This window comes from Triplophysa dalaica, chromosome 17 (assembly GCF_015846415.1).
Source record: "Triplophysa dalaica isolate WHDGS20190420 chromosome 17, ASM1584641v1, whole genome shotgun sequence".
Taxonomy (NCBI): domain Eukaryota; kingdom Metazoa; phylum Chordata; class Actinopteri; order Cypriniformes; family Nemacheilidae; genus Triplophysa; species Triplophysa dalaica.
Window position 1 is genome coordinate 9,900,092 of NC_079558.1, and position 27,989 is coordinate 9,928,080.

At 40.8% G+C, this 27,989-nt stretch overlaps 4 protein-coding genes across 5 annotated transcripts; 1 reads left to right on the forward strand and 3 right to left on the reverse strand.

Annotated features, from left to right (window-relative positions):
* Positions 1-49: 49 nt before the first annotated feature.
* Positions 50-1,734, reverse strand: msrb1b (methionine sulfoxide reductase B1b). The gene is made up of 4 exons (XM_056771699.1): positions 1,597-1,734; positions 1,248-1,390; positions 640-754; positions 50-529 (listed from the first exon to the last, which is right to left on the reverse strand). Exons 1-4 carry the CDS (start codon positions 1,649-1,651, stop codon positions 510-512), a joined length of 333 nt encoding a protein of 110 aa, XP_056627677.1. The 5' UTR covers positions 1,652-1,734; the 3' UTR covers positions 50-509.
* Positions 1,735-1,952: 218 nt separating this feature from the next.
* On the reverse strand, positions 1,953-3,539 carry neurl2 (neuralized E3 ubiquitin protein ligase 2). Its single transcript, XM_056771753.1, has 2 exons — positions 2,545-3,539; positions 1,953-2,449 (listed from the first exon to the last, which is right to left on the reverse strand). Exons 1-2 carry the CDS (start codon positions 3,254-3,256, stop codon positions 2,334-2,336), a joined length of 828 nt encoding a protein of 275 aa, XP_056627731.1. The 5' UTR covers positions 3,257-3,539; the 3' UTR covers positions 1,953-2,333.
* A 655-nt stretch (positions 3,540-4,194) lies between these two features.
* On the forward strand, positions 4,195-19,725 carry tex2l (testis expressed 2, like). Of its 2 annotated transcripts, XM_056771813.1 has the most exons (12): positions 4,195-4,442; positions 6,438-7,718; positions 8,176-8,376; positions 8,545-8,809; positions 8,979-9,205; positions 9,326-9,469; positions 10,378-10,477; positions 16,688-16,820; positions 17,866-17,988; positions 18,294-18,506; positions 18,874-18,994; positions 19,576-19,725. In XM_056771813.1, exons 2-12 carry the CDS (start codon positions 6,447-6,449, stop codon positions 19,723-19,725), a joined length of 2,949 nt encoding a protein of 982 aa, XP_056627791.1. In that variant the 5' UTR covers positions 4,195-4,442; positions 6,438-6,446. The 2 variants fall into 2 exon arrangements, with proteins under 2 accessions (XP_056627791.1, XP_056627793.1); XM_056771815.1 differs by lacking the exon at positions 4,195-4,442 and having other exon boundaries at positions 5,947-7,718.
* rnf151 (ring finger protein 151) lies at positions 19,607-27,981 on the reverse strand. The gene is made up of 5 exons (XM_056771817.1): positions 27,863-27,981; positions 21,531-21,676; positions 21,355-21,451; positions 20,776-21,249; positions 19,607-19,734 (listed from the first exon to the last, which is right to left on the reverse strand). Exons 3-5 carry the CDS (start codon positions 21,403-21,405, stop codon positions 19,717-19,719), a joined length of 543 nt encoding a protein of 180 aa, XP_056627795.1. The 5' UTR covers positions 21,406-21,451; positions 21,531-21,676; positions 27,863-27,981; the 3' UTR covers positions 19,607-19,716.
* Positions 27,982-27,989: the final 8 nt, after the last annotated feature.

The window sequence follows — 27,989 nt, forward strand, 5'->3', positions numbered from 1 at the left end:
CTTTCACTACTGGATGCTACCTTATGGATGTAATAAATGACAATTGCAATCATTTTAAAACCAAACAGCCTTTTTATTTCAACTTTAAAAAAGTATATTTGGAATTAATGACAGAATCAAACACTATTTAAACCATTTCTAAATGTATTATAAAGAAATGCATTTATATATGCCTAGAATGAATGACATACAAAATCAGACTTTGGTTCAGATATATCACATATTCATCATCGCAGTGCTATAAATGACATTCCAGGAAATCATTAAACGTTCAATATTAAAACTCTAAATAAAAAAATCCTTGTTTTAGCATGTAATTATATTTCTTCGTGCACATATTCCCAGAGCTTATTTAGACTAGTAGTAAAAATAGATTGATTTAATCTCAGGATGGCCATAATAGATCTGTGTACAGGACTCCCAGTCAGGGACTTTTCCTTGTCCACTTCATGAAATGGCATCTTGTTATGGGTGCTTAGCAGCGGCGGTCTCATCAGCACAACTTCGCTTTAGTGTTTATCAACCTTATCTGGTGAAAAAAAGGGTTTATTATTATTATGAATCAAATAAATACTAAGTGGCAATGCAAATGATAACTTTCATGATATTGCTACATCATGTAGAAAGCTGTCTGTATACCTTTTGGGACAAACTTAAGCGAGTGGCTGAATATTCAGAAACGTGATAAGCCCTCCTCTGGTCCATCTTTCAGGAACTCATGACCTAGTCCATTGCCACACTTTCCACATAGAACCTGCATATTAAAACGTGTAAGTATAAATGTGGTATCATCAATGAGTAACAATTTGTGACCCTAGATCACAAAACCAGTCTTAAGTAGCACAGGAACATTTTTAGTAAGAGACATACATTGTATGGGTCAAAATGATAGATTTTTCTTTTATGCCAAAAATCATTAGGATATTAAGTAAAGACTATGTTCCATGAAGATATTTTGTAAATTTCATCCCTTAAATTTATAAAAACTTCATTGTTGTGAGTGGATGGCCTGCCACAGTGCCCCGATTAACAACTTCAAAGGCAATTTTCTCAATATTTAGATTTTTTGCACACTCAGATTCCTGAGTTTTAAACGGTTGTATCTCAGCCAGATATTCTCCTACTCTAATTTATTAAAATGTATTTAACCAGCTTTCAGATTATGTCAAAATCTCAATTTCGAAAAATTGACCTATAAGACTGGTCATGTTGTCCAGGGTCACATATGTTTAATAAACAATTTTCACCTTGTAAGCTGTTAATGACTCCATGATTTTTTTTACGCTGTCTTCTCGGATGGTCTCTGTGAAAGCAGGCCAGGGGGAGGAATGTTCATATTTGGACCTGCTTGAAAACAATGGATGTCCACATTGGGAGCAAACGTACATTCCTTGAGATAAACAAAAAAGAAATATCATAAATGTTACATACTCATAAAACTTCCTTAAGTGTTTCCCCTGTTTTATTAGACGTAACGTTACAGTTATACCAACGTTGATAAGCTATGGCTGCATCAGTTGAGCCAAGTTAACAATAATAGTTACATCATCTCACACCCCAGGTTGTGCAGAGTAAATGAATGAATACATTACTTACCAGGGTTGAAATGATCTTTATAAACCTCATTCCGGAGGAAAGAACAAAAAGACATTGTTTGCCAATATATGAAGATCAATATAACAACACAACAGACCAGAGGATACTTTAGGAAGATCAAATGTGAGGACAAGATGTTCCGGTCACGTGACACTTACACAACTCGTCTTGCATGCTTCCTGTAAACCGCTAGGTGTCGCACACTCATTTTCAAACTGTGAATGTCAAAATAGTTGAATCCAAATGCAGATTCGTGACACATTTGTAAATGAAATGCAAACATTTCAGTTATAAGCTTAATACTTTAATCAATAAAGTTAGTTACATGAAGGATAAAATAATAAATGCTGTCAATTCTGAGTGTTAATAATAAACTAAATAAATAAATAAACAAAATGCAAATAGTAAATTTCTACATTGAAGCAAATCATTATATTATCATCATCATAACATTTTGGGTAGAAGAGTTCATAACACTAAGCATGTTCTCCTTTGCTTTAATGACAACATGCATGTTTAGCTTAAATGGAATTCACAAATTCACACCAAATCTGATGATCAAGGTTGTTTTAAAATGATTTGAATGTTTCAAAAGGCATCATGTGTGTTAACTGTGTCACATTGATGAGGGATCTAGAGCTGCAGAATATACATCCTAATGTTACTTTGTTTTCCTTTTTTTTAATGGTTGGTTAATTAAAAAAATCCACTTTGCTGGCACCTGGAAAGATATTTGTTCACTCATATTTGCAGTAGTGTTTTAGCAGCTCTGGAAGTTCCAGCCAGTCCAAAGCCATTCTGTGAACAATGTGTTTCTGAATGGTCTTCCGGCAGAGCGTCTGCAATGAAGCAACTGAAAAAGATGGATAGAGGGAGGAATAGTTACATTTGACATCTCTCGTCATAAAGTACAATCGTGTTAGCAAATTATGAGGTGAAACTTCTTACAGCCATATTCCACCTGCACAATCCGGACACATTTTGTCGCTGCAAATACATCCACGATGGCATATAAAGGCTTATTTGTTGGGATTCTCTTAGCAGAGGCTCCCATGTCTTCACCATTGATGATGATGTGCATGTCGGCATATCCTTGTCCTTTAGGCACATAGACAACCCCAATGCGACTGCGGCGTGCAGTAGGAGGTAATGCGTTGGTTTTGTACAGGTCATCCAGGATGTGACTGTACCTGCCAGGTCGACTGCGTCCCACCAGCTTGTCTAGGGGTATGCATACATTTTCTATATACAGGTGAGTGTTGGTAAAAAATGTTTTAGGCTTGTTTTCTATCTCACCACCCACATTTGGTTGCTCTCCAACTTCTCCTTCATCCTCAACAACTTTATTATGGTTTCTTGTTATAGCAAATACCCAGCTATCTCCCATTTCCACAAGATCAGGCAGAGAGTATTCCGGTACAGTTTCCAGTGTTCGGGGGTCATGTGCAGTAAGTCCGACCCGTAAATGACCACACCAGCCCAGTTCTTTCTCTTCGATCTCCACAAGGAAAATCTCTCCAGGGCTTAAGGGGTCTTTACTGAAGCAGACGCCATTTGCAAAACTTTCTACGCGGGTGGCTTGAGTTCCTGAGGGGTCCAGTCTCACGTTTGTACCATGAACTGGATGAAATTCCATAAACTGTTCTAAAACGGCTGCCATTTTCAAGGTTTCAGAAAAATAAAGGATCAACAGGAACCGGGGTAGTCTTTCAGGTTTAAATGTTCCACAAACATTATAAAAAATTCTGATAATAGACTTCTCCGGGAGTAATCTTCGTACGCATGATCTTTCTAGCAGACAAACTCCTTCACCATATCGAAATCACTTGAGCTTATTGAAATGTCCAGTCCTGAAGGGCTGACTATTTTTGACCTGCATGTGTCATTGGTGGTTTTAAATAGATAGGATATGCTGAGTGAAGACAAATGGCTGGGAGGAGTTTAGCTGCTAGATCTGCTCATTGGGAACTCTTTCCAAATTGTTAGAAACTATGGTGTTCTTTATTTTTAAACTATGAGATCTTGAAAGTACAAAGTGAGCTTGCTTTGTGTATTTTTCAAAGTACCGTCTGTCTCTTCTCAGCACAGAAAGATCTGAGCTCAAGAGGCAGCTCGTGGCTTTATGTAGGGCAAAGTAATTGTCCTCTTTTACCCCACTGCAAAGCACAGCACGATAAGAGTAATATAAAAGTGAAGAGACAGGATGAGAACTGAGGATGCTTTTAAATGTAATACTGATGTTTCAGTGATTAAGATCAAATTAACTTTATGAAAATATTCGTTTGTGCTGTTTTAGCAGGACTGTTTTGAGTCATCAACATGCTTTAGGTCATCAGATGTTATGTTAGGCTGTTTATGTCTATGTGAGTGGATGTTAGGGGAGATTTTTTAATCGAGATTAAAGTGGACTGCAGCCACGCTTTCTATAATCAGATTGAGAAACTGCGGTTCGCCAGATCACATCTGGATGGAGCCTGTGTGGGGGTGGAGTCAATTTCAATCCGTCGATAGCGTAATATAGCCTACCAATGATGTACGAGAGGACTGTAATGCTGTAGTTGAAAACTGTGGGTTTTAGTTCGGTGGATGCGGGCGCGCTGCAGGCACAGATCCGCGCATCCCTGCAGGCGCAATGAATGCCATCAGCGCGCTCTCGGTCTTTAACAGTAGCGTCTTAAAACCTTATGCCAAGCTGTGAGCAGATTTATGAATCACGCAAGACGTTTGAAGAAAGTGTCAGCAGTCTCCTCTCTGGAAATGATTCACAGAAACTGCGACTTCATGCTAGTGAGAAGACGCCGTTGAAAACCAAAAGCTGTTATCTTTTGGCGATCGGGAGAATTTAGGTAAGTTTTACTGGTTTTGAGATCTTTTCTTCTGTTGAAGTTGAATAACAGTTCTTTCAAAACCTAATGAAGTTATTTCAGGCAACTGTATTGTTTATACAGGTACTTATTTAATTATTTATTATGATGTGCCCTTTGAATTTGTTGCCCTATAAAGCAACAACCACCTGCTATGTTTGTAATTAATTGCAGCACATTAAATTTTAATTCTACACTCTCTTGATCTATCCATCGGCACTTGAATGTCTACATTGTTAATAAAGATAATCTATTTGAGCCATTAAAACTTTAAATCCAGTTTATCTGACATTTAGCAGTGCTGTTAATCTGCACTCAAAATGTAGGTTACCCCAGATGCGTAAAAAATAGGCTCTATATAAAGTAGAAATGCCATTTGTTGAACGGTTTTTATTGTTTATTGTTTAGTTGTTTATATATCATAATGTATTATATGATTACAATGTTTATTTAATAAATGCATATTTTACATGAAGCTTCAAAACACTTCAAAGGCAATTTTCCAGATATATCAGGCAGTTTAGTCTATTTGTCAATGTTGTGAGTTGCTTTACTTATTTCTTATTGCCTTCCAATATAAACTGTGATTCGCTGAATAGGATTAAGTGTTATAATCCCACTATTTCAGTGCAGTTGAATTGCCATTTCCCACACCTTATGAATGACAGGGGGAAACAGTCAAGAATATGAATAGAGTTAAGGAGGTCTGAGGTTACTTCATACTTCATCTTATCTGACAAAGCTTAAAAAATTGATGGGCATCAAATTGTTCACAGTACACAATATCTAAAATCGCAGTTTAAAAAAAACACATCATTCAGCAGGCCTGAATCACTGTCTGCTCATTCTTTTTGTGAGAAAGGCTGCATCATAGATACCCAGTCATTGCAAATGCATACATTTATACACTTTTTAGAATGAATGGTTTGTTGGCGGTCACCAGATGATACTTTCAGGAAGGTTGGATGAAACGTACTGTACATAAGAGATGTCCAATTTGGCACTTTTCTTATAGACTCGTGGTTGTAGATGTTCTCGTCTTTTGGTTTATTATTTCATAAATCCATTTGGTAAAAAACAGGGATTAAAAAGGGATTCCAGTTGCTGTGGAATTGGTGTCACAAGGTTACATAATTACAGTATCTAGCCTTTAACTTACTTTTAAATGCCTTACTTGACCTAGAAAGATAGCGGGAGCTGAAGTCTTGGATGTCATTTTATATGTCCAGTGTGTAATTTTCTAAAGGATATATTGGAAAAAATTCTATTGAATATACATAACTGTGTCTTCAGATCTGTATAAAGACCTTACATAATGAAGATTTATGTTTTTATTACCTTAGAGTGAGCTATTTCTATCTACATACTCTGCAGGTCCCCTTACATGAAATTTACCATGATGTTTCAACAGTAGCCCTAAACGGACAAACTGCTCTACAGACAGTGTTTCGTAAACACGTTATTAATTTCGGCAAAGAATCAAAAACGTGACAACATTTTAGTTCTGTCAGCCTCCGTAGTGCTTCAAAAGGGAGGGTCGAGGGGTGGAGTGAGCTTTAAGATGCCAACATAATCGTTCTTGTTCCAGTACTTTCTCTTCTACTCACAGAGTATATTACCAGCCAAAAAAGTGCACGATTTCTTAATCTCCTCTTTAAATCCTCATTTATACAGTTGAAACATACTGTCAGAGGTTTTCGGTGCTTTTTTTCAAATTTTAGAGTAGTCAGATTGTTATCAACAAAATCCCTGTTTATGCAGACTCCATTACTAGAGTTTACTGCTTTACTTAGAGGGTGATGAAACATGTTACAAAATTTCATAAAATATATTTCATTTATTTCACCCATAAGGCTTTGTGTTGTTTTGAAAACTGCTGATTGAAGAAAAGCAAAACAGCTGTTGTTCATACATCCAGAAGGCAGAATAATTTCATTGTCTTTTATCTGCTGACTGTATTTTGCTTGCGCTGTCTAGAGATATATCATGGCAGGGATGACAGGAAATGAAGGAATCCACACATTGCCCTGTGGGATCCAGAGGCCGGGTCCACATCCTGAGCAGCAGACAGGAGACACGGACAAAAGGGGCATCCTGATCCAGCTGACTGGCACAGAGGGTGAATGGGACAGTCTTGACGACAACGACCTCATATTCACCTTAGACTGTGATGGTCAAAAGTCACTAAGCCCCCTCCCAAAGAAAAGGCCATGTTCTGTTGACGTTCAGTCTGAAGAGGATTGCAACTCGCCTGAGTTCACCGTTCCTACCTCCCCCTCTTCGCCGGGCTCCCTCGGCTCTGGCTTCCTAACACCTACCCACCGGCCCTTGGCGAGCCTAGTGAAGTCTTTATCTACGGAGTTGGAACTAAAGGAGTCCTCTCTAAAACCCAAGCCACTTCTCAGTCTCGTCAAGTCAATTTCCACAGAGCTTTCCCGCAGCGAGCCAGAGGTGTCTCAATCCAAGTCTGATTCCAAGCTCAATCTGCACCTGTTGACACAATTCACCCAATCTAAGAACCGCAACGGTGACTCCCGCACCGCCCCTCCATCTCCGGTCAACCTGTCCCCTACTGAGCCCAAAGCCAGCTTCTTCAGAATGGAGCTTGAGGACACTCGACGCAAGTTCTCTGAGGCCATGCAAGAACCTCTGAGCATGTTTAGTAAAATCATGCGTGAGGACAGTGTTGGCAGCCCTAAGCACCAAAGGAACACCGGGTCAATGGACTCTCCGAGCTACAAAGGATTCGGAATCGGGAAATCGCTCACAGACTTGACCGTAGGCGAATCGCCGAAGAACGTAAGGAAGGCAGATTGTGAGATACTACCACAGTGCAACTGGCCCGTGAAACACCGCAAACGTTGTGTTCATAAATCTTGCTTTGCCCATGATGACCACAGTAGACAAGACGACGTTGCACCCATCATGATGGAGTCTAACACACATGGTACCATGATCCAAAACACAAATACGAATAAAACCGATAAGCAAGGTTTGCCAGTAGATGTTGCAGAGCAATGTTCAACTCCAAATGGTCTCATCTATGTAGCATTGCTATCTTACTGCTACTTTATCTTACCTATGTCTTCTTATTGTTCTGGGCTATTTTTCGGGTTAGTGTTTGGTTTAATGTTGGGTCTTTTGCTCATCCGATGGGGCTCCACCAGACGCCCTTCCACCAAACAAAAAAGACAAAATTTCATCCCTTATAACAGCATTGTCTTTGAGCCCCTACAAAGCAAAGCTCCTTGCGTCAAGGTGAGTTTGATTCTCATTTTCAGTCCATTTTTCCATATGTGATACTTTGTTCAATGGACACAGGTTATCAAATGAACATTGCATAACACATCGCAGGCACTGGTAATTAAAGTGCTAAGAAAAGAAAAGCACTCCAGGTAACTTTCTTGCATACTGCTGTTAAACCTAAGCCTGCATTGCAATGTGTCAAATCGTACGTCCTGCAGGAATAGTTTTTTTTAACTCAGTGTCTAAAGTAGGCATCTTGCTGCATTTCTCCAAAGATTCGGCAAGTGCCTCATTACTTCTCCATTCCACGATTAATCCGTCTGTAGAAGAATAACACACGCCCACTGCTCGACACAACCAGCTACAGCTTGTATCCGGATGCTCCACTTCTTTAATTTGTGTCTGAAGAATGCAGAATACAGGCAGATATTAAAATAGAATTTAACAAAAATATCTTCCTGTATCTCAGGGCTGGATGAACGAAATGTACGCATACGATGTAGAAACCTACCACCCATCCCTTATGCACTCTGTGTATGTCACATTGGAAGGACCCTATTTGCGGCTTGACTACCCCCATAACAACATTCCCCGCTGGGCTGCCTTTGATGAGCCCTGCTATGAGATGAATTTCACCCGCTGTCGGATATTTACAGTCACTGGCAGCAAGGTTGGTGTATATAATGATTATAGGCTTTTAGGAGATGTACAATAGTCTTCTGTGATAGCATGACACAGTTTCGCTCATGGCCTCTAAACCCAACTGGCCAGAATTTTAATGTGGTTGATGTTGCGAGGATGCCACGTAATATTAATGAGATTGTTGCCTTGGCAACAGGTATTTATTTTGCCATTGGCTTTGGCACGGAAAAGAGTGTGGAACAGGAAGTATCCCATCTGCATACGTTTGGCTGAAGGAGAGAGAGGTGTGGAGGAGGAGACGGTTGACGGACAGGGGGAGAACCAGAAAACAGAGAAACTCATTGGCCATCCTATTACAATATTCCTTTTTGGAAGAACAGGGCGGGAAAAAGAGGAGTGGTTTCATCGACTACTTTCTGCATCCTGTTGCAATGAAGAGGACCATCGTGAATCTGTATTTGGTGGGAAACATATTATCAAATAGACTCAAGTCAAGTAAATTAAGTCAACACACAAATCATACAATTTCTGTTATGTCAAAGTTTTTCAATAAAACTTAAATGTGTTTTGCTGTACCGTATAAAAAATATCACTGTAGAAGTTACACATACGTGATTTTTTACTCTGCAGATAAATCTGCGTTGCATGTGGAATGCCCGTCGAGTCTGTCACGTGTTGATGAATGTAAGGAGAACATTGAGGATGTATTCCACAGTGACCCGGTTGGCAAAATAAAGGAGAACATTTTACCAGACTATACTTCATACATGACCGGTCTCATCTTCTCAGGATATGGCACTCCTCTTACAAGCCCTTGCCATAGCAGCACCCAAAGCAGTCCTGCTGATAAAAAGCAGGTAAGGTATAATATGTATTTGAATGACATATTGACTGACATAGTTTTCATTATCTTAATTAAAAAAAAAACAATTTCTTGTTTGCATTGTTCAAAAGTGTTATTTTTTCCATTGTTGAAGCACAACTTTTGCTGCCATGAGGATGAAACAAACCCTGTCTGGTTGAATGCTCTGATTGGCCGAATCTTTTGGGACTTCCTACATGAGAAGTACTGGGCTGATCAAGTCGCAACCAAGATACAGCGAAAGCTGAGCAAAATCCGGGTAAGATTGGAATGACAAGATCTTCTTTAATAGGATAATGTATTTTGTTTAAGATTAGTTTAAAGTAACTTATTATTTCTATAGAAAATGCAGTAAATCAATTTACTGAATTCATGTAGTTGAAGATTCATGCAGAATATGACAAACTTATATCCCTGCTGAGAAAAAAAACAATATAAAACAGATAGAACCCATCAAAACAAATACCCCTGTATTTGTTTTGATGAACACAGAGAAAGATATTTGGAAGACAAACAGTTCTTGGCCACCATTGACTACCATAGTAGGACGATATTGTTCCGTTGAACCCAAAGGAAGACATTTTGGAGAATGTAAAAGGAAAGCAAACCGTTCTGGGGAACTTTGACTGCCATTGTATTTTTTTATACTATGGTAGTGGCCAATAACATTTTTTATTTTTGGGTGAACTGTCCCTTTAAAAGTGTAGTTCACCCCCCAAAAGAAAATGCTTTCACCATTTACTCACCATTGTGTCATTCCAAACCTGCATGACTTTCTTAATTCTGCAGAACACAAAAGAAAATATTTTAAAGAACATTGGTAACAACACTGACCCCCATTGATATTTCTCAAAATATCTCCTTTTGTGTTCCAAAGAAAAATTATTGTATACAGGATTTGTCAAACAAAACGGTGAATAAATGATGACAGAATGTTTATTTTTGGGGTGAGCTACCATCTCATACACTAGTATGAGTAGTAATGTCATAATGTCTTTATTTAAACATAACATCACTTTCAATTGTATTCTCAGATAAAAAAATATTTTTATTAAAACGTTATTTATTCAGCGGTTTATATAGGTTTATACAGTATAGGCTATGAATGATTTCAACATGCACATATGTATATGTGTCTGGACGTATGTTTATCATCTTCTCCCACAGCTGCCTTACTTCATGGATGAACTGACCCTCACCGAACTGGCCATGGGCTCCAGCATGCCCCAGATAACAGGCACGTCCCCACCACAGGTCAACAGCAGAGGTAAACGTGCAGTCTTATAAAAGAGCACATTAGGTCATTCATCCATCAGGACTGCCTGAGCGTATGTGTTATTATTGTCAGGGCCGGGACTCGAACTCGGGTCTCCCGTGTAGTGAGTGAACACTAACCACCAAAGCCACTGAGGAATGGTGAACCCAATGAGGGACGCACACACAGATGTGGGGAAGCAAAGTAAAGCAGGTCCTTTTAATCCTTGAGGCACAGGTAAGAAGGGTAACAAAAACAACTCCGAAGAGGTCAAGCAAAAAAATAAGAATAAGGTTCTTATAAAGAACCTTAACTAAAAAATACTGGTAATCCAGATAAAAACAAAAATGGATAAACGGGTAACTTAAACAACTCCGTAGAGGTAGATCGAAAAATAATAATGATGATGTTCTCAAAGAACTCCAAAAAGCAACAGCACATGAAGACACAACACTCGAGACTAGGGAACTTGGCTACAAAACGTCAAAGACTGAGCAACGAGACAGGGAACAAGGACCAACTTAAATACACAGGGGACAAATGGGGAACAGGTGAAAACAATAACACTAGGGAACACCAAACAAGGAGACAGTGACATCCAGTGGCTGGAGACTGAAACAAGTCCTAGATCCTGACAGGGCCCCCTCTCCTAGGAACGGCTCCTGAAGTTCTTCTCAGCCTGACCCTTCCTCAGAGCGTTGAAATCCCTCATGAGATCGGGGTCCAGGATACCTCTAGCCGGAACCCAGGAACGCTCCTCGGGACCATACCCTTCCCAGTCGACCAGGTACTGTATGGACCTCTTAACCCTGCGTGAGTCCAGTATGCGGTGGACCGTATACGCCGGCTGTCCCCCAACAATGCGTGGCGGAGGTGGAGGTTTATCTGGGGGAGAGAATGGAGAACACAGAACAGGTTTGAGGAGAGAGACATGGAATGTGGGATTAATACGGAGAGACCTAGGTAAGTGTAGCCGGTAAGTAACTGGGTTTACTCTCCTAGCAATTTTGAAGGGCCCAATGAATCTTTGGGCCAATTTCCGGGACTCGACTCTGAGGGGAAGGTTCTTAGTCGAGAGCCATACTTTTTGTCCCTGTCGAAGACTCGGGGCAAGACGGCGCCTGCGGTTTGCCTGCCTCTGGTATTGCTTGACTGCCTTGAGTAGTCCCTGACGGGCTCTAGACCACGTCTGGCGACAGCGTCGAACAAATCTCTGGGCAGAGGGAACCCCAACATCAGCCTCTTGGTCAGGGAACAGAGCGGGAGGATAGCCGAATTGGCACTCGAAAGGGGAGACGCCTGTTGCAGAGTTACGCAAGGTGTTATGGGCATATTCAGCCCACATGATGTATTCAGCCCAGGAAGAAGGATTCTTAGTGGTCATACACCTCAACATAGTCTCTAGATCCTGGTTAACCCTCTCCGTCTGACCGTTGGACTCTGGGTGGAAGCCTGATGAAAGGCTTACAGCAACTCCGAATAGGCGGCAGAATGCCCGCCAGAAGCGGGAGGAGAACTGAGGACCTCGGTCCGAAACGATATCCAGTGGGATACCAAATATTCGGAAGACGTGAGTGCTGATCAACTCCGCGGTCTCTCGGGCAGAAGGCAACTTGGGTAAAGGAATGAACCTTGCAGCTTTGGAGAACCTGTCCACAATCACCATAATAGTTGTGTTGCCTTGGGACGGAGGAAGACCGGTAACAAAGTCCATAGAGAGGTGGGACCAGGGCCTCTTGGGGATGGGTAAAGGGTGTAGCAGGCCATGCGGTGCCTGGTGCGTAACCTTCCCCTGATTACAGGGAGCACAAGCGCTGACAAAACCCTTAACATCTTGCTTTATGGTAGGCCACCAAAACCTCCTCTGGAGGAACTCGAGAGTGCGATTAGTTCCTGGGTGACAGGTCAGGCGAGAGGAGTGACCCCACTGGAGAACCTGAGCCCGAGCTCTTTTGGGTACAAACAGGCGATTGGCCGGACCTCCTCCTGGGTCTGGTTCTTGGTTCTGGGCCTGCTTGACCAACCCCTCAATCCCCCACCGTAAAGCAGCCACAATCTTGGAGCCAGGAATTATGGGTGTCACTAATCCCTCTTGGTGGGTGCTAGCATACACTCTGGACAGAGCATCCGGCTTGAGGTTCTTGGAACCTGGACGATAGGACAGAGTAAACTGGAAGCGGTTAAAAAACAATGACCAGCGTGCCTGTCGGGAGTTAAGACGCTTGGCCTGCTGAATATATTCCAGGTTCTTATGGTCGGTGTGAACTTGGAACGGGTGCTTAGCACCCTCGAGCCAGTGCCTCCACTCCTCCAGCGCCAACTTAACGGCCAATAGCTCCCTGTCTCCCACATGATAGTTCCTCTCCGCCGGAAAGAGACGACGAGAGAAGAATGAACAAGGGTGAAGTTTATTGTCCTTGCCTTTCTGGGAGAGTATGGCTCCTACGCCTACGTCTGAGGCGTCCACCTCCACAACAAAAGGCTTGTCAGGATCAGGGAGGGTGAGGATGGGTGCTGATGTGAATCTGTGTTTAAGTTCCTTGAAAGCCCCCTCCGCCTCAGGACCCCAGCGGAATCTAACATTTCCTCCCTTGGTAAGGGCAGTCAATGGAGCCACCACGGAGCTGAAGTTACGGATGAACCGACGATAAAAGTTAGCAAAGCCCAGGAACCTCTGTGTCTCCTTAACTGATGTGGGAGCAGGCCAATCCTTAACCGCCCCAACCTTCCGAGGATCCATCTGAATGTGAGCCGGCTTGACAATGTACCCCAGGAACTGGACTTGAGCGGTATGAAACTCACATTTCTCCGGCTTGACATACAGATGATGCTCTAATAGACGGCTTAGAACTCTACGCACATGGACAATGTGCTCCTCTGGAGAACTCGAAAAAATCAGAATGTCGTCTAGATAGACAAACACGAACAGGTTAAGCATCTCTCTTAAAACGTCATTGATAAGGGCCTGAAACACGGCAGGAGCATTAGTAAGCCCGAACGGCATCACTCTGTATTCATAATGCCCTGTAGGCGTGTTGAAGGCAGTCTTCCATTCGTCACCCTGTTTGATCCGCACAAGATGATAAGCGATGCGTAGATCCAGTTTAGTAAAAATGGAAGCTCCCTGCAGAAGCTCGAAAGCTGTGGTCATGAGTGGCAGAGGGTATCGATTCCGAATGGTAATCCTGTTAAGTCCCCGGTAATCAATGCAGGGACGCAACCCACCGTCCTTCTTTCCCACGAAAAAGAATCCAGCGCCAGCTGGGGAAGTTGAAGGGCGGATGATACCAGTAGCCAGACCCTCCTCAATGTAAGAGTTCATCGCCTCTCTTTCAGGAGAAGTCAGTGAAAAGATGCGACCACGGGGAGGACAGGTGTCTGGAAGAAGCTCAATGGCACAATCATAAGGACGGTGGGGTGGTAAAGTATTGGCCTTTCTCTTACTGAAGACCATCTTGAGGTCATGATAATGACTCGGGACTTGAGACAGGTCTAGGGACTCGAGATCAGAAGCAGAAGTGACGTAAGAGAAGCAAGAGGTTTTACAATTGGGACCCCAGTCCGAAACCGTGCCTGAGATCCAGTCCAAAATGGGGTTGTGCTTGAGGAGCCAGGGGTATCCCAGGATGACCGGAAACTCGGGTGACTTTATCAGGTGGAGACATAACTCCTCCTGGTGCTGGTGAATGGACAGGGTGAGTGGGATAGTGAGGTGAGTGACTCTCCCAGGGCCCAGGGGTCTCCCATCCACCGCCGTAACGACCACAGGTGAAGGAAGGAGCTTGTTAGGAATCTTAAGCTCCCTGGCAAAGTTTAGATCCATAAAGTTGCCCGCAGCACCCGAATCCACTAGGGCCTTTACCTGGCGTTTCTGGTCGCTCCAAGTGAGGTTGACGGGTAAGAACAGTCCTGAGTTTGAAGGAGAGTGAATATAGCCTACTCCCGAGATAGTCTCCTTCTCTCTGCTCGGGAGCGGGCGTTTCCCGAAAGTTCCGGACATGCCTCTCTGAAGTGTCCATGTTGACCACAGTAGAGACAGGCACGCTCTCTCATGCGGCGGTCACGTTCAGTCGAAGAGATACGGGTGCTACCCAATTGCATGGGCTCCGTAGGATCCGCGAGTGGTGGTGAGTGTACTACCTGGTCCGAACTAAATAATCGACTTGGGCGGAGATGTTTCTGACTCCTCTCTCTCATACGATTATCCAGCCGGATCACTAAGTCGAAGAGAGCCTCAAGATCGCCGGTTGGGTCACGTGGGGCAAGCTCATCCTGTAGAGTCTCGGAAAGTCCATTTATAAAACAGGTCACCAGAGCCTCTTGGTTCCAGCCACTCTCTGCAGCGATGGTTCGAAACTCGATGGCGTAGTCAGCAGCACTGCGACTGCCCTGATGGAGAACCAGCAGCCGCTTTGCCGCTTCTCGTCCGCTAGCAGGATGGTCAAAAACTCTCCTGAACTCATTCTCAAAAGCCGAGTAGCTAGAGCAAAACTTAGTTTGTGCCTCCCACACGGCCGAAGCCCAGGCCAGAGCCTTACCGGACAAGAGGGTCATCAAATAAGCAATCCTGGCCCGATCCGAGGGAAATGAAGATGGCTGGAGCTCGAAGGTAAGAGAGCACTGGGTGAGGAACCCCCGACAGGCTGCAGAATCCCCAGCAAACCGCTGAGGAGGGGGTAAACGAGGCTCAGCCTGTGGAGCTGGCACTTGAGAGCTGGTTATAGAAGCCGGGCTGGCAGTGAAAGAGGCTTCCGTAGTAGGAACCAGTTTGTCGAAGAGCTGTCGCATGGATGAGGTGAGATCCGCCAGTAGTTGGGAATGCTTCTCCATCACAGTCTCCAATTGACCAAGTGTCGCTTCATGGCGTTGGACAGTGCTCTCGTGCTGAGCAATGGTAGGTAGCAGGTCTCGAGCCGTGTGCGTCCCTGGGTCCATTTTGGCTCAGTCTTTCTGTCAGGGCCGGGACTCGAACTCGGGTCTCCCGTGTAGTGAGTGAACACTAACCACCAAAGCCACTGAGGAATGGTGAACCCAATGAGGGACGCACACACAGATGTTTGGGAAGCAAAGTAAAGCAGGTCCTTTTAATCCTTGAGGCACAGGTAAGAAGGGTAACAAAAACAACTCCGAAGAGGTCAAGCAAAAAAATAAGAATAAGGTTCTTATAAAGAACCTTAACTAAAAAATACTGGTAATCCAGATAAAAACAAAAATGGATAAACGGGTAACTTAAACAACTCCGTAGAGGTAGATCGAAAAATAATAATGATGATGTTCTCAAAGAACTCCAAAAAGCAACAGCACATGAAGACACAACACTCGAGACTAGGGAACTTGGCTACAAAACGTCAAAGACTGAGCAACGAGACAGGGAACAAGGACCAACTTAAATACACAGGGGACAAATGGGGAACAGGTGAAAACAATAACACTAGGGAACACCAAACAAGGAGACAGTGACATCCAGTGGCTGGAGACTGAAACAAGTCCTAGATCCTGACAATTATGTTCCTGCACTGAGCAGTAGAAGAGATGTTATTATCCTCCTGTAATCTCAGGAGCGCATGACATGACATTACTCCTCTTAGTCAATAGCAGTTTATCTGAGCACGTACGCATGTATCTGTTTAACACACTCAGCTGTATGGTGATACGCTTACTGTAAGGCATATTATCCCCACGACTTATTATTGTGTGGATCACAGAGTGCGTCTTTCACTCTGTGCCTTATGATCTGTGTGTTATGTAACACAAAATGACATTAGGCAGAGTTTGACTCTCATAGCATTAATGGATTTATAATGTGCTCTAATAGATGTGTGAGTTTTTAACTGTGCTATAATTATACGTCATTTGTATAATCTATGAACAGATCATTTTTTAAAACTCTAACTGACATACAGATAAGTTTACATAGTTTATGTCAGCTATCTTTATTAAAAAGATATTTGTGTTGTCATTTATTGTGACAAGCAAATGAAATGCATTCATGCATAATTCCTGATTAGTTGTTGCAATTGTACTTATTATAAAATGACATTATAAATCCATATTTATAGGCATATTTTGAAATATATGTTTTTGGATATTGTTTTAGTATCTAAATTATTTTCTTGCATCAGACATGTTGTCTAGTACATTGCTCTTGTGCTGTGAACTCAGTTAGATGTGATGCTCCATTGTTTTCCATCAACTCTCAACTCAAATGTCTATTTTTGTCAGGTCTTTGGTTACATTTGGAAGTGGAGTACACAGGGGCTCTGCAAATGATTCTGGAGACCAAGATTAACCTCTCCAGACTTGGAAAGGAGGGAGTACTGGAAGCAGACACAGAGTTGGAGACCATCAATGATTTGTGAGTTTATGTAGAATTAAAGACAATTTTCAAGAAGAATTAAAAATAGTGTTTTATCCAATATTTAGTGTTGCCTGAACAGCAAGGTCAGCAAGTTTTAAAACCACATTGTTGGGTATTTTGTTTCATTATATAAGTTTGTAATTCATTTAGAAATACATATTTATCTGGATAGTCAAACTTTCTCACAGGAATTCGTAACTATTTTACAAGGTGTTTTTTTCCGTAGGAAGTCGTACGTTGTGAATCGTATAAAGACGTGCGATTACTAGAAAAAAGCAATACTGACACCACACCAACATCACTGGCGCGAAAGCAAATCGACGAAAATGTATCAATGAGATTGTACGAATTCATAGGAATTAGCCAAAAATTAGCCACATTGTAAAAACGTATCAATTTTGCCATGAGATCTTCTCGTGTCATTCTAAAATTCTTACATGTTCTCCTGTCATTCCAAACCTGTGTGACTTTCTTTCTTCTGCAGAACACAAAAGAAGATATATATTGACCCCCATTAACTTTCATTGTCTGAACACAAGACCACTAATACATTTCTCTAAATAACTTATTTTGTGTTCCACAGGAAAAAGAGTCATATAAAGGCTTCGAACGAAATGAGAGTGATGACAGATTTTTTTGGGGGAGAGAACAGTCCCATTAATTCTTAATATTAACAATGGGGACTCCGTTGCATCTCAGCAAGAAAGTTCCTGGTTTGAGTCTCAGCAAGGAGGCCACAGAGTTTCTCTTTGTCAATGTGTGTTTTCTCTGAGTACTCTGGGTGCCCCACTGTCCAATACATGAGTCTAGGTGCACTGGAGACAATAAATTACTTTAAGTTCTGTGAGTGCCGAGTAATAGACTTGCCATCTTTTCAGGGTGTACTCTGCCTGTGGCCCAAGACGATTGGATCCTTGCTTGTATTTAAGCATGATGCTCAACACATTGTAACGATATTGTATAACAATATAATATATAATCCTGTATTCAAATTATTGATATAAATATATTATAAAATAGTTTTATAATGAATCTCTGTCAGGTCTAGACTCTCAGTGCTGGCTGACAGTGATGAAGAATCTTCAAGTGCAGGATCCTCTGATGAAGATGACACTGCTGACACTCATGGATCTCTGGCAGACAAGACTCTGTCTGCTGCGGAGGGGTAATGACTGTTTACTCATGCTTTACTGATAATTGAAAAGAACAATTAAACTCTAGTGAGATCTATGATGCAATGTAAAAAATAAGTTGTTAAAAGAATAACTAGATTTTGATTGTTTTTTAGGATTTTTATTAAAATAGTACTAGTTGAATGTACTTTATGTTAAATAATTTGTAATCATCTTTTGTCCTCCTTGAATTTTATCAGAAACACCCCTGGGTCACAGTCCCCTTAAGATATAGTTCACCGAAAAATACCAACATCACCAACACCACCTAATAAAAATAGTTTTTTGCTCCCCACAGAGCAGCAGCAGGTGGCAGCACTAGTAGGCGTATTTTGCGATTTGTTGACAAGGTTGCTAAATCAAAGTGCTTCCAGAAGGCCACAGAAAATGAATACATCAAAAAGAAGTTTGAAGAAATGTCCAACACCCCTCTGCTGCTTGCAGTAGAAGTTCAGGAGCTCTCTGGAACACTTGCTGTGAACATTCCTCCTCCCCCCACAGACAGAATATGGTATGTGCCATTCTCTTAAAACTGACATGCTCTGCTTATGTTGCATTAGGGAGTGAAGCTTTGCCTAAACTCACAAGATGTTTACAAAGATTATCTCGATTATTCATCCGCCTTAAAATTTGGTATCATTCGCACTTTGATTAAACGTTTGACATAAGCTTGTAATTACATTTCAATTTGAGATTTTAGGATTAGAACATGTCCAAAGCTGTAATAAGTGAAATCTTGTAGCGTTGGGTAAGGCACAAGCCTTTAGACTGAAATATCCTAAACCACAGCTAAAATCTTCTTTCTTTCTTTCTTTTTTTCATTTTAAAGTAAATTAATCATAATAACCAATTAGAAACATTTTGTGGTGTTTTCTCAGGTACAGTTTCTGCTTCCCTCCGAAACTTGATCTAAGAGTCAGACCCAAATTGGGAGAACGAGAAGTGACTTTCTGTCATGTGACTGAATGGATTGAAAAGAAGTTACAGGACGAGTTTCAGGTACATTTTAAGTTCGGCCCTCTTTAGAGAACTCCAGAGGTGAGTATTGAGTATTTTACTCTCAGGGATCAAGTATCTTTACTTTTGTTTACTAGTCTTTTTACTATGGAAATTGTTTACTTCCATACAATATAAAGAATGGCATATATCATACTTTTCCTCAACTACATTTGAAAACTACATGGCAATTTTTACATTTAAAAAAGTACATTAAAATTCAAAGTACTTTCTTAATTTTACTCAAATAATTTACCCAACAATCATTTTACTTGAGAAAAAGTAAGATAGTAGATTTTTAATGTACTTAAGTATTTAAGGTAAAAACATGTCAAAAATGTTTTATGAAATGTGGTGGATTAAACTAAATAATTATATGCTTCATAATGTGGTGAAGTAAAATTTCCCAAAAGAAAAAAAACACTAAAATATAAAAAGATACTCGATAAATGTACTTGAGTAAAATACTTGAGAACTCGATGTACTTAACTACACATAGACAAACATGTTAAGCATATTGCAATGTTTAAATGCCTAAAGACCAACATCACATTTCAATTTCTAAATGGTCTTCTTTTCTCCAGAAAGCTTTTGTTTTGCCCAACATGGATGATATTTACTTGCCACTGATGCATTCTGGGATGGAAAATGTACACCCTGCACAGTTTCCCCCTCATTCATCTGTTGCCTCCACAGAAAGGTGTGATATGGAACAGACTTCAGAATTACAGTAGTGCCTCCACCTGGACGGACACAAAAATACACTAGTTCCATAAACTCAAATCTGATGTCATTTAGATTCAATTTTGTAGAAGCATTAGAGCACAGATCAAACTATGAGTGGCTTTCAAATATACATATGCATATATACATAAACAGGCTGTGGTTTATTGTGAATTTAGTCACAGCTGAAGGTTGTTGTTAGACACAATTTTGGGTGCTTAATGGTTTTCATGAAATGTTTACCGCATGAAAAAAGATTACTGAAAATAAATAAATGCAATACTTCTATTAGGAGATATGGTCCTTGATATGTAAAAAAGTAACAATTAACAAATACAAATTGTAGCTCAGTGAAATTGTGACCAGTTGGCATCAAGGACTGGAACTATCCATTTTATAATCTAAACAAAAATGAGTTAATTAGACATCTAATAAAATGATTACAAAGCACAGAGGGTCTTTTGTCGGTTTTACAGTCACTTTCGTGCCAGCTTATAGATATTGTTGCCATACTGGTTTGCTTTGTCAGTAAACCATCTTATTGCTGCATTGTATTTACACCATGGCATGACTGCTGTTGTTTTAGGTATTATTTTCATAAACCTTTTAAAGTACCATAATTGCTCAGATAAAATAAATTTTGTAAAACTGTCAAATTAAATACTGCTTATTAAAAACTGTATTATTTTGACAAATATCAAAGACAAAAGAAAATAAATATTTGTTTCACTTCAAGATTGTTTTTCCATCCACATGCACGCATTTAAATGTTAATTATTTTTTGTTTACAGTTTAAGCATTAGAAAAACTCTAAAAATATTATATTTTTTTGTTAATCGTGTTCTATTTTCTAGAAACCTGTACAAATTTGTAATAATGATGTGTAATACAAACTATGCTGTCTTTTAGATACTTAAAAAACAGGACAAAGACTCTGAACAGTTTCTCTGTTTTAGCAAACATTTAATAAAAATGCAAATGCATACAAAAACTTAAATGTATTACTGTATTCTGTAAAATGGCTGTTTTCACTATTATAGTGAATGTTATGTAGATCTCACTCTTGAACTGTGACGATGTCTGCTGGTAGTGTTGTGGCTGGTGTTGGTGTTTGTCAAAGTGTTAGATCCCTGCTCTGATTCAACCTCCAGATCACCATGTTCCAGGTTCTCACACAGCAGGTTCATCTGCCTTTTTATTTGTGCCATGCGACTCTGCATGCGCATTATCGTCCTGCGCAGGTTGGATGCAACGGCTCTCTGCTTCCGCCGCTCAGTTACAAAGCGATGATGTAATTCTCTGTAGCAGTTGTGTTGGGACTGGTTCTCACGGAAGAGCATCGTGCCGCAGCCCATTGGACACTGCTGTCTCCAGTGGCTGCAGCTCTGCTCATGGGCCTGTGCATCTTTCCTCATAACCTGTTCTCCACAGCCATCGTACGGGCAGAGCTGCAGTTCATATGGACAGCTGGAGATGTGGAGATATTCACTGGAAAGAGGGAAAGTGGCCCTGCAGCCTTGTTGTTGGTTTCGGCACTAAAAACAAAGACACATGTTGTATTAAGTTTATATTTTAAATGCTGTGTTTTTAAATCATTTATAAAGTAGGCCTAACATAAATGTATTAGCCATTGTGCCTACCTTGATTGTTAAACGGCCGATGGATTTACTCAAACGGAACAAAACAAGCATTTGGTTTTGTTCGATAGACTTCCTACAGCAGGGGCATTTCACCTGTCTGAAATCACAGAGACTTTAATGCTTGCTTAAAAATCATATTATTTGCTTCACAATAATTGGTTGTTAAATTGTAATACCGTTTTATCCACTGTAAAATGCATTCTTTGCAGAAGACGTGGTTGCATGTAAGTCGTACAGGGCAGCGTAGGACCGCTCTGCAGATGACACAAATCAGATCATGGTCCGGAGTGTCCACAAACTGATCCACTTCATAGCCCCCACTCTGAAATCACACCACATAAAATAACATGTCATATTTGTTGTAATGTCAACACTGTAAAATGAAATTTTAAAGCAGCTGGGACGCCAGAAATATACCGTAAAATATATATATTTTTAATACAATTTTCTAAAATCGTTCTTTTGTAATTTGACGTTTTTTTAAACTGTGTTTAAAAAAGACTGAATATAAAGAATCTTGTAAAAAACAGAACATTTTCCAACAGCTGGGGTGCCGTAAAAATAACAGTTTTAAAAGTTTATTAATTTTATTTTTAATAATAGCAATATTCCGTAAAACTCACTTTTTTAGTTTATAGGCTATGTGAAAATCGTTCATAAAATAACAGTAAAATATTATTTTTTTTACAGTGAATGCTGTAAATTCAACAAAGAAAATTAAATAATCAATGTAATGAAAGAAGCAAGAGTTAAATGAAACTCACCATTTTTCTCTGTCAGTGTGTTGAATGATACAGCTGATACAAGTGCTGTTAAACTTGTAAATCCAGAAATAAATCAAGCATGACAGTTCACAGCTAAAACGTACCAAAGGAGTTCACTTGACCCTGGATGATTCAGAAATACACTGCAGAATTTCAGTCTTCCCCAAGTTTCCATTCTAGCACGAGTTACAAATGTGTTTGGCACCTGACAACTTTTTTGACAGTATCCACTGGGATTCTGTTTAGGTACCATCTAGGTTTTGCTTATTAGACAAAGGCATTGCTATGGAAACCACTGAACTGTCAATGGCTGCCTGCTCTAGAGGCTACAAGCCCTATTCTGAACACTAGGTCTGAATGGCCAAAGAGAACACAGGGGCACAATAGAGTACTAAATTGTGTATGTCTGTACTAAAAGTGTAAAAATACAGTATTTACAGTATAGTACGAGACTCGAAATTTATGTCTCACCCTTTAATCTTTAAACTCATGAACAACTTTGTTTTTGGAATAACATTATACTTAGTATTCTGTAAGGAGTCTTAAAAGCTTTTTACAATACAGAACACACCAGGTTGTACTGGCCACCAACCAGTAATAAGTATTAGGAACTATATTACCCCTCTGCTTGGAATATTATAGAAGTCTTTTTAATGGTTTAAACATGTATTTATTTTTTCCTCTAACAATAAATATTGCATAAAATCAACATTAGAACGTGCCATGCTTTAGTGAGCAGAGGTCGACATGACATTAAATGACAAATAGATTTGGGATCTTATCAAATTCTTTTTGTTAAAATGTATTTCTCACCCATTGGACAATGTATATATTTAAAGACATATAAATAAAATATAATTTATTGGCCCATAAATATGTGGCATAGTCAATAGAGGGCAATAAGGATATAAAGTGGAATAGTAAATGTGAAGCATTATGCTATGAACATGATTAAATGTCTTAACACAAGAAGGGAAATCTACCAGGTGAATTCACCAAAACGTGTTAACAACCATGTTTACACATATAACTGAAACAAAAGCTAAAGTGTGACAAAGGCAGTAAAGTTTGACTTCCCTGTTGTAGAAAATTAACTGTTTTTACTATACACTGTGATTTAAGAAAGGCTCAGTTTTTATAGCTTTTTTTCCAGCAAAAGAGATTGATAAGGTCAAGTTTATTTTTATAGTGCCTTAAAACAACACGAGTGTCGACCAAAGTGCTTCACATTGCAATAGCAACAGAGTATGTAAAAGAAGTACTACAAGAAATACTACAACGCAAACTACAACCAACTAGTACAGGAGTATACAAAATATCCAAAATAAAAACCTAATTATAAATAAAGTATGAGAAAAAAGGAATGTCTTAATAAATGTTTTAAAAATAGTTAATGTAGGAGAGGCTCTGATCATTACTGGTAATCTAATCCAGATTTTAGGAGCATAGACTGAAAAAGACCTGTCACCTATTGATTTCAAACAAGTTTTCAGGACTTTCAACAATAAATGGTCTGAAGATCTGAGAGATCTCTGAGGTGAATACAAACTTAGAAATTCTGATATATAAGAAGGAGCAAGTCCATGTAAAGCTTTAAAAACAAATGTTAAGACCTTAAAGAGTAAGTAACATTAGATCATGAAAATTTCATGCAGTCTGTTATGTTGCCGTGTTTGAATGTAAGCAGTCTGCCAAGATGTAAGTCTGAGGGTGCATAAATAACAAAGTTATTGGCTTGTAAAAAAGGAAGTCGACTCTGAATCACGCAAACGAGACGTGAACTAGTCCGATTCTCTAACCGCCGCGTATCTACGTCACTAGAAATACTGCCGCCTACATTTAGCCGGGACTGGCGCAAAAACTTCACTCTCCTCCCCCAAACACTGTCGCTCATTTGTGATTAAGTATAACCCCAGGTTTTGTTTGCATGGGTGTCAATTCACCAAAAATTGCTTCAATAATCTTGAAGCATTAACTCCAGGATATGTTAAACGACTATCGTTGAAAGAGGGGGCAATACCAGCTTTATTTGGACCTGTTAGCTCCACCTCCACCGAATCACACCCTTTAAGTGTGGCTATTTATTTTTGTCTTAACTTCAAGAAATATTTGTGTACCTTATGTCTATGTTTAGCAAATGCAATTACGATAACGTTAGCATGTAGCGTTATTTTTGGGGTATTACAGTTTGTCTATCTAGCTATGAACTCGTCTCATTCAAATGTTCAATCTATTAGCATCTGTCTATTATCTACTATCGTCTTCGGATGTTTCTTTCGGCAAACTCGGGCTCAAACTGGTTTGGTAAAATCCCCGCTATCTCTATCTTTATACTGTATATTACATCCAACCACCTGTAAACCATAATCCAGAAATAATGATAGGTGTTCCATTTGCGGCACATGCTGAATGCGTTTGACTAATCACAACAGACTCTGCAGGACTATGCTCGGGAGGTCGAGGCCAGGAGGGCATCTGTCCCCGAGGTCCTGGTGAGTGCCTACCTAATGGCCGGGATGGACAACCCACCATCTTTTCCTGAGTGGGAGGAGTTGGTTTATCCTCGGTATCCACAGTTAGTGGAACGGCTGCAGCTTCGAGAGGAGTGTGATAGAGACTCCACTCCCAGCTGTCATCCAATCTCCTCTCGTCCCGGGTTAAGGTCCATCCCGGAGGACTGTCCCGGAGGACTGGTACTCTCACCTTGGGGGATTCCACACCGTCCTCCTCTTCACCTCCTGTAGCCCCTCCGCCGCCGACGGACCTCGGTGGCAAACGGGGAAGACGGGAATCCTGGGGGTCTTCCTCGGAGGCCTCCAACCCAGAGCCAGCCGCGCCCTTCTCCTCCTTCCTCCGGCCGACCACCAGACGGGAGCTCAGATGAAGAAGAAGAGGCAACGGAGGGCAGCTTGGAGCCAGGGGGTTCCGAGTCCGGTGGCACCCTGTCCGGTCCAGAAACCGGCACCCAGTCCAGTCCAGTGACCGGCACCCAGTCCGGTCCAGCAACCGGTGGTCCAGAGTCCTGTCCAGCCACCAGAGAGGACTGCCCAGCCGCCAGAGAGCGCTGCCCAGCCGGCGATCCAGTCCGTGTTCCAGGCGGCGATCCAGTCCCTGTTCCAGCCGGCCTTCTAATCCGTGTCCAGTCGGCATTCCAGCCGGGGTCCAGTAAGGCATTCCAGCCGGCAACCAAGACTGTTCCCCCCAGGACTTCCCCCGTCAAGCCCCCCGGGGCTCCGCGTTCTCACGCTCGCCCACGGGTTAAGACTTATCCACCCATCCCCACCCCTTTTGGGCATCCCCCCATGTACTCTGGTTTGCCCTGTCCACAGAGTTTCTTGTTTATCAAACTTCGAGTGGCAATCAAAGATAACCCCCAAGTTTTTTACATATGGGTGGTTATTTGTCTGAAGGGGCCCGTAATTATCGATCAGTGCCTGGGAGCCAAAGAGGATGACCTCAGACCTTTTCTCATTCAGCTGGAGAAAATTTACATCCATCCATTCCTGAATATCCTATAAGCAGGCTAGCAAGGTAGTCTACTGGCAAATAAAACTGGGTATCATCTGCATATACTGTATGTGATAAGACACTTTATGATGCTCAAAGATCAAATGTAAAGGGACCATTTAAAGAGAAAATAAGGACTGGAAACTAAATTTAACCCTGTGGTACCCCACATCTAATCTCTCTAATCTTTTAATCTCTTTAACAAAATGCAATGGTCCACAGTATCAAAAGCCGCACTTAAATCCAACAACATAAGGGCAACGTATTTACCAGAGTCAGAGGATGTTGTTTGTCACTCTTAGGACAGACTCTGTACTATGCTTGCCTTAAAACCAGACTGAAAGGGATCCAAAATATTGTTGGATATTAAATACGGAGTAAGTTGGTTGAAGACTTCTTTTTCCAGAATTTTCAACAGAAAGGGCGCCTTGGAAATAGGTCTGTAATTTTGAAAATCAGAGAAATACCGATTTGTTTTTTAATCAAGGGTGTACCACTGCATGTTTAAAACATGAAGGGATGATGCTAGTATGCAGTGATGCATTTATAATAGACAGCGCACTAGGTGAGATAGCGTCAAAAACCTCTTTAAAAAGGGTAGCAGGAATGGATTCGAGAGAGCATGTGATCAATTTCATGCTGTAGATTACAGCCAACAGGTCAGATTGAGATACAATTTGAAAAGCAGATAGACTGGGAAAAAAGTGTTTTTGGACAGTTGGAATTTTTTGCAATTAAGGTTGAGAAATAATTAGCCCTCTGCAAGGAAGCTGTTTCCTGGTATTGAGACAAACTTGTCACGGTTTTGAGGAAGAACCCAGATGCAGGCAGTACTGAAGGGGTTATTAACAATGAACAGATTTTAATAAGGATCAAAACAGAAAACAAAAACCCGGAAAACGGGACACGATAACCAAACAAGAATTCAAACAAACACTTCCCACCGGGGGGGGGGGCAAAAATAAACTAACAAAACAAACTGTTAACACAACGTCTAAATGAAAAGACAAGACAAGGGTATCCACAAACACATAATCCACAGGGTAACACAACATACAAGATCTAAGACACATGACTAGGGAACAATACAAAACGAACTGGCACAGGACAGCAGAAACAATTGCATTAAATAGGGAGATGAACAAAGGATAATTAACAAGGGATAGGTGTGGGTAATGAAACACTCAGGGAAAGCTGAACGAGAGAACGGGGGGGGCGGGGCCAATGACGAGACCAGAGAGAGAGCATGGCAGGTCAAAACAAACAATGCCATGTCTCTGTCTACACCAAACATGAGGGATCTGCCATGATTCTTCCACTAGACTAGAAAACCATGACCAAGGAGGCAGAATCATGACACAAACTAGCTTGAAGAATTTGATAAGAGATCTGCAGTTTGTCCTTTTTCCATTTTCTTTCTGCCCGTCTACATTCTCTCCTCAAAGCTCTAGTATCTTCATTTAGCCAGGGCTGCTTTATTCGTCAGATTTTCTTAACTTTGAGGGGGTACTATTTCATTCAATACCTCTGTATAAGAGGAATTAAAGGTTACAACCATATCCTCAACTCCACCGTGAACGTATCGAGGGCAACGGATTTTCCCCAACTCGATACATACTTTGAAAACGACAGGTGTCAGGTGAGTTTCTTGGTAATTGTTCATATTCATAAGGTCTGCAGTTTTAAACTGGATTTGCATGTTGATGGCGTGGAGAACAGCAACACTTGTGTTATCGTTCGCAATTTCGGGTGGCTACAAACAACAGAGTGCACAAAAAGGCCCAGTGATGTCCTTATGTTAATATTTGCACCCTATTAGCGATTTTGCCATCCTATCTTTTTTCAATTGTGCACATACTGTACCTGTAATTACTTCACTAAAGGGAAAGTTTTATCTTTCAAACTCAACAACAGAATACAGTCGTAAACTTAAAGACTTTCCAAAGTTTATGGAAGAAGCAATAAACCAGTTAGCAGGCAGTTCTTAACATGTCAAAGACTAAGAAACACACTATGTCTCCTTGAAGGCATTTTCAGCTTTCACCCTAGTCAACAAACTATGGTGAAACCTCAAATGATTTAATGAAATTTTACCCGTTTAAGGATTTTTAAAAAGAAGACCATTTCTGTGCACTTTGTGAATACATACATGTGTATGTCTGTGGACTTCTGTCAAGACCTAAGTTGTCAAATATTTGAACAATAGCAATATTTAAGGCTGGCAAAATAAGACTGACCTGGGCAAACTCTCCGGGAGCGCAGCAATAGATGTCCAGAACAGTTCATGATGTGCAACAGGATTGAATTAAAATTATCCGTCAGATACAGACAGATATGGAGGAGATGGGGATGGAAGTGGGTTTT

Coding starts and splice junctions, on each gene's coding strand:
- tex2l (XM_056771813.1), top strand. CDS start 6,447: ATGGCAGGGATGACAGGAAATGAAGGAATCCACACATTGCCCTGTGGG. Junction 8,377..8,544: donor TTACAGTCACTGGCAGCAAG/GTTGGTGTATAT, acceptor CCTTGGCAACAG/GTATTTATTTTGCCATTGGC. Junction 8,810..8,978: donor CCATCGTGAATCTGTATTTG/GTGGGAAACATA, acceptor TTTACTCTGCAG/ATAAATCTGCGTTGCATGTG.
- rnf151 (XM_056771817.1), bottom strand. CDS start 21,405: ATGCTTGTTTTGTTCCGTTTGAGTAAATCCATCGGCCGTTTAACAATC. Junction 21,250..21,354: donor TCGGCCGTTTAACAATCAAG/GTAGGCACAATG, acceptor CTTTGTTTTTAG/TGCCGAAACCAACAACAAGG.
- neurl2 (XM_056771753.1), bottom strand. CDS start 3,256: ATGGCAGCCGTTTTAGAACAGTTTATGGAATTTCATCCAGTTCATGGT. Junction 2,450..2,544: donor TGTGCAGGTGGAATATGGCT/GTAAGAAGTTTC, acceptor CATCTTTTTCAG/TTGCTTCATTGCAGACGCTC.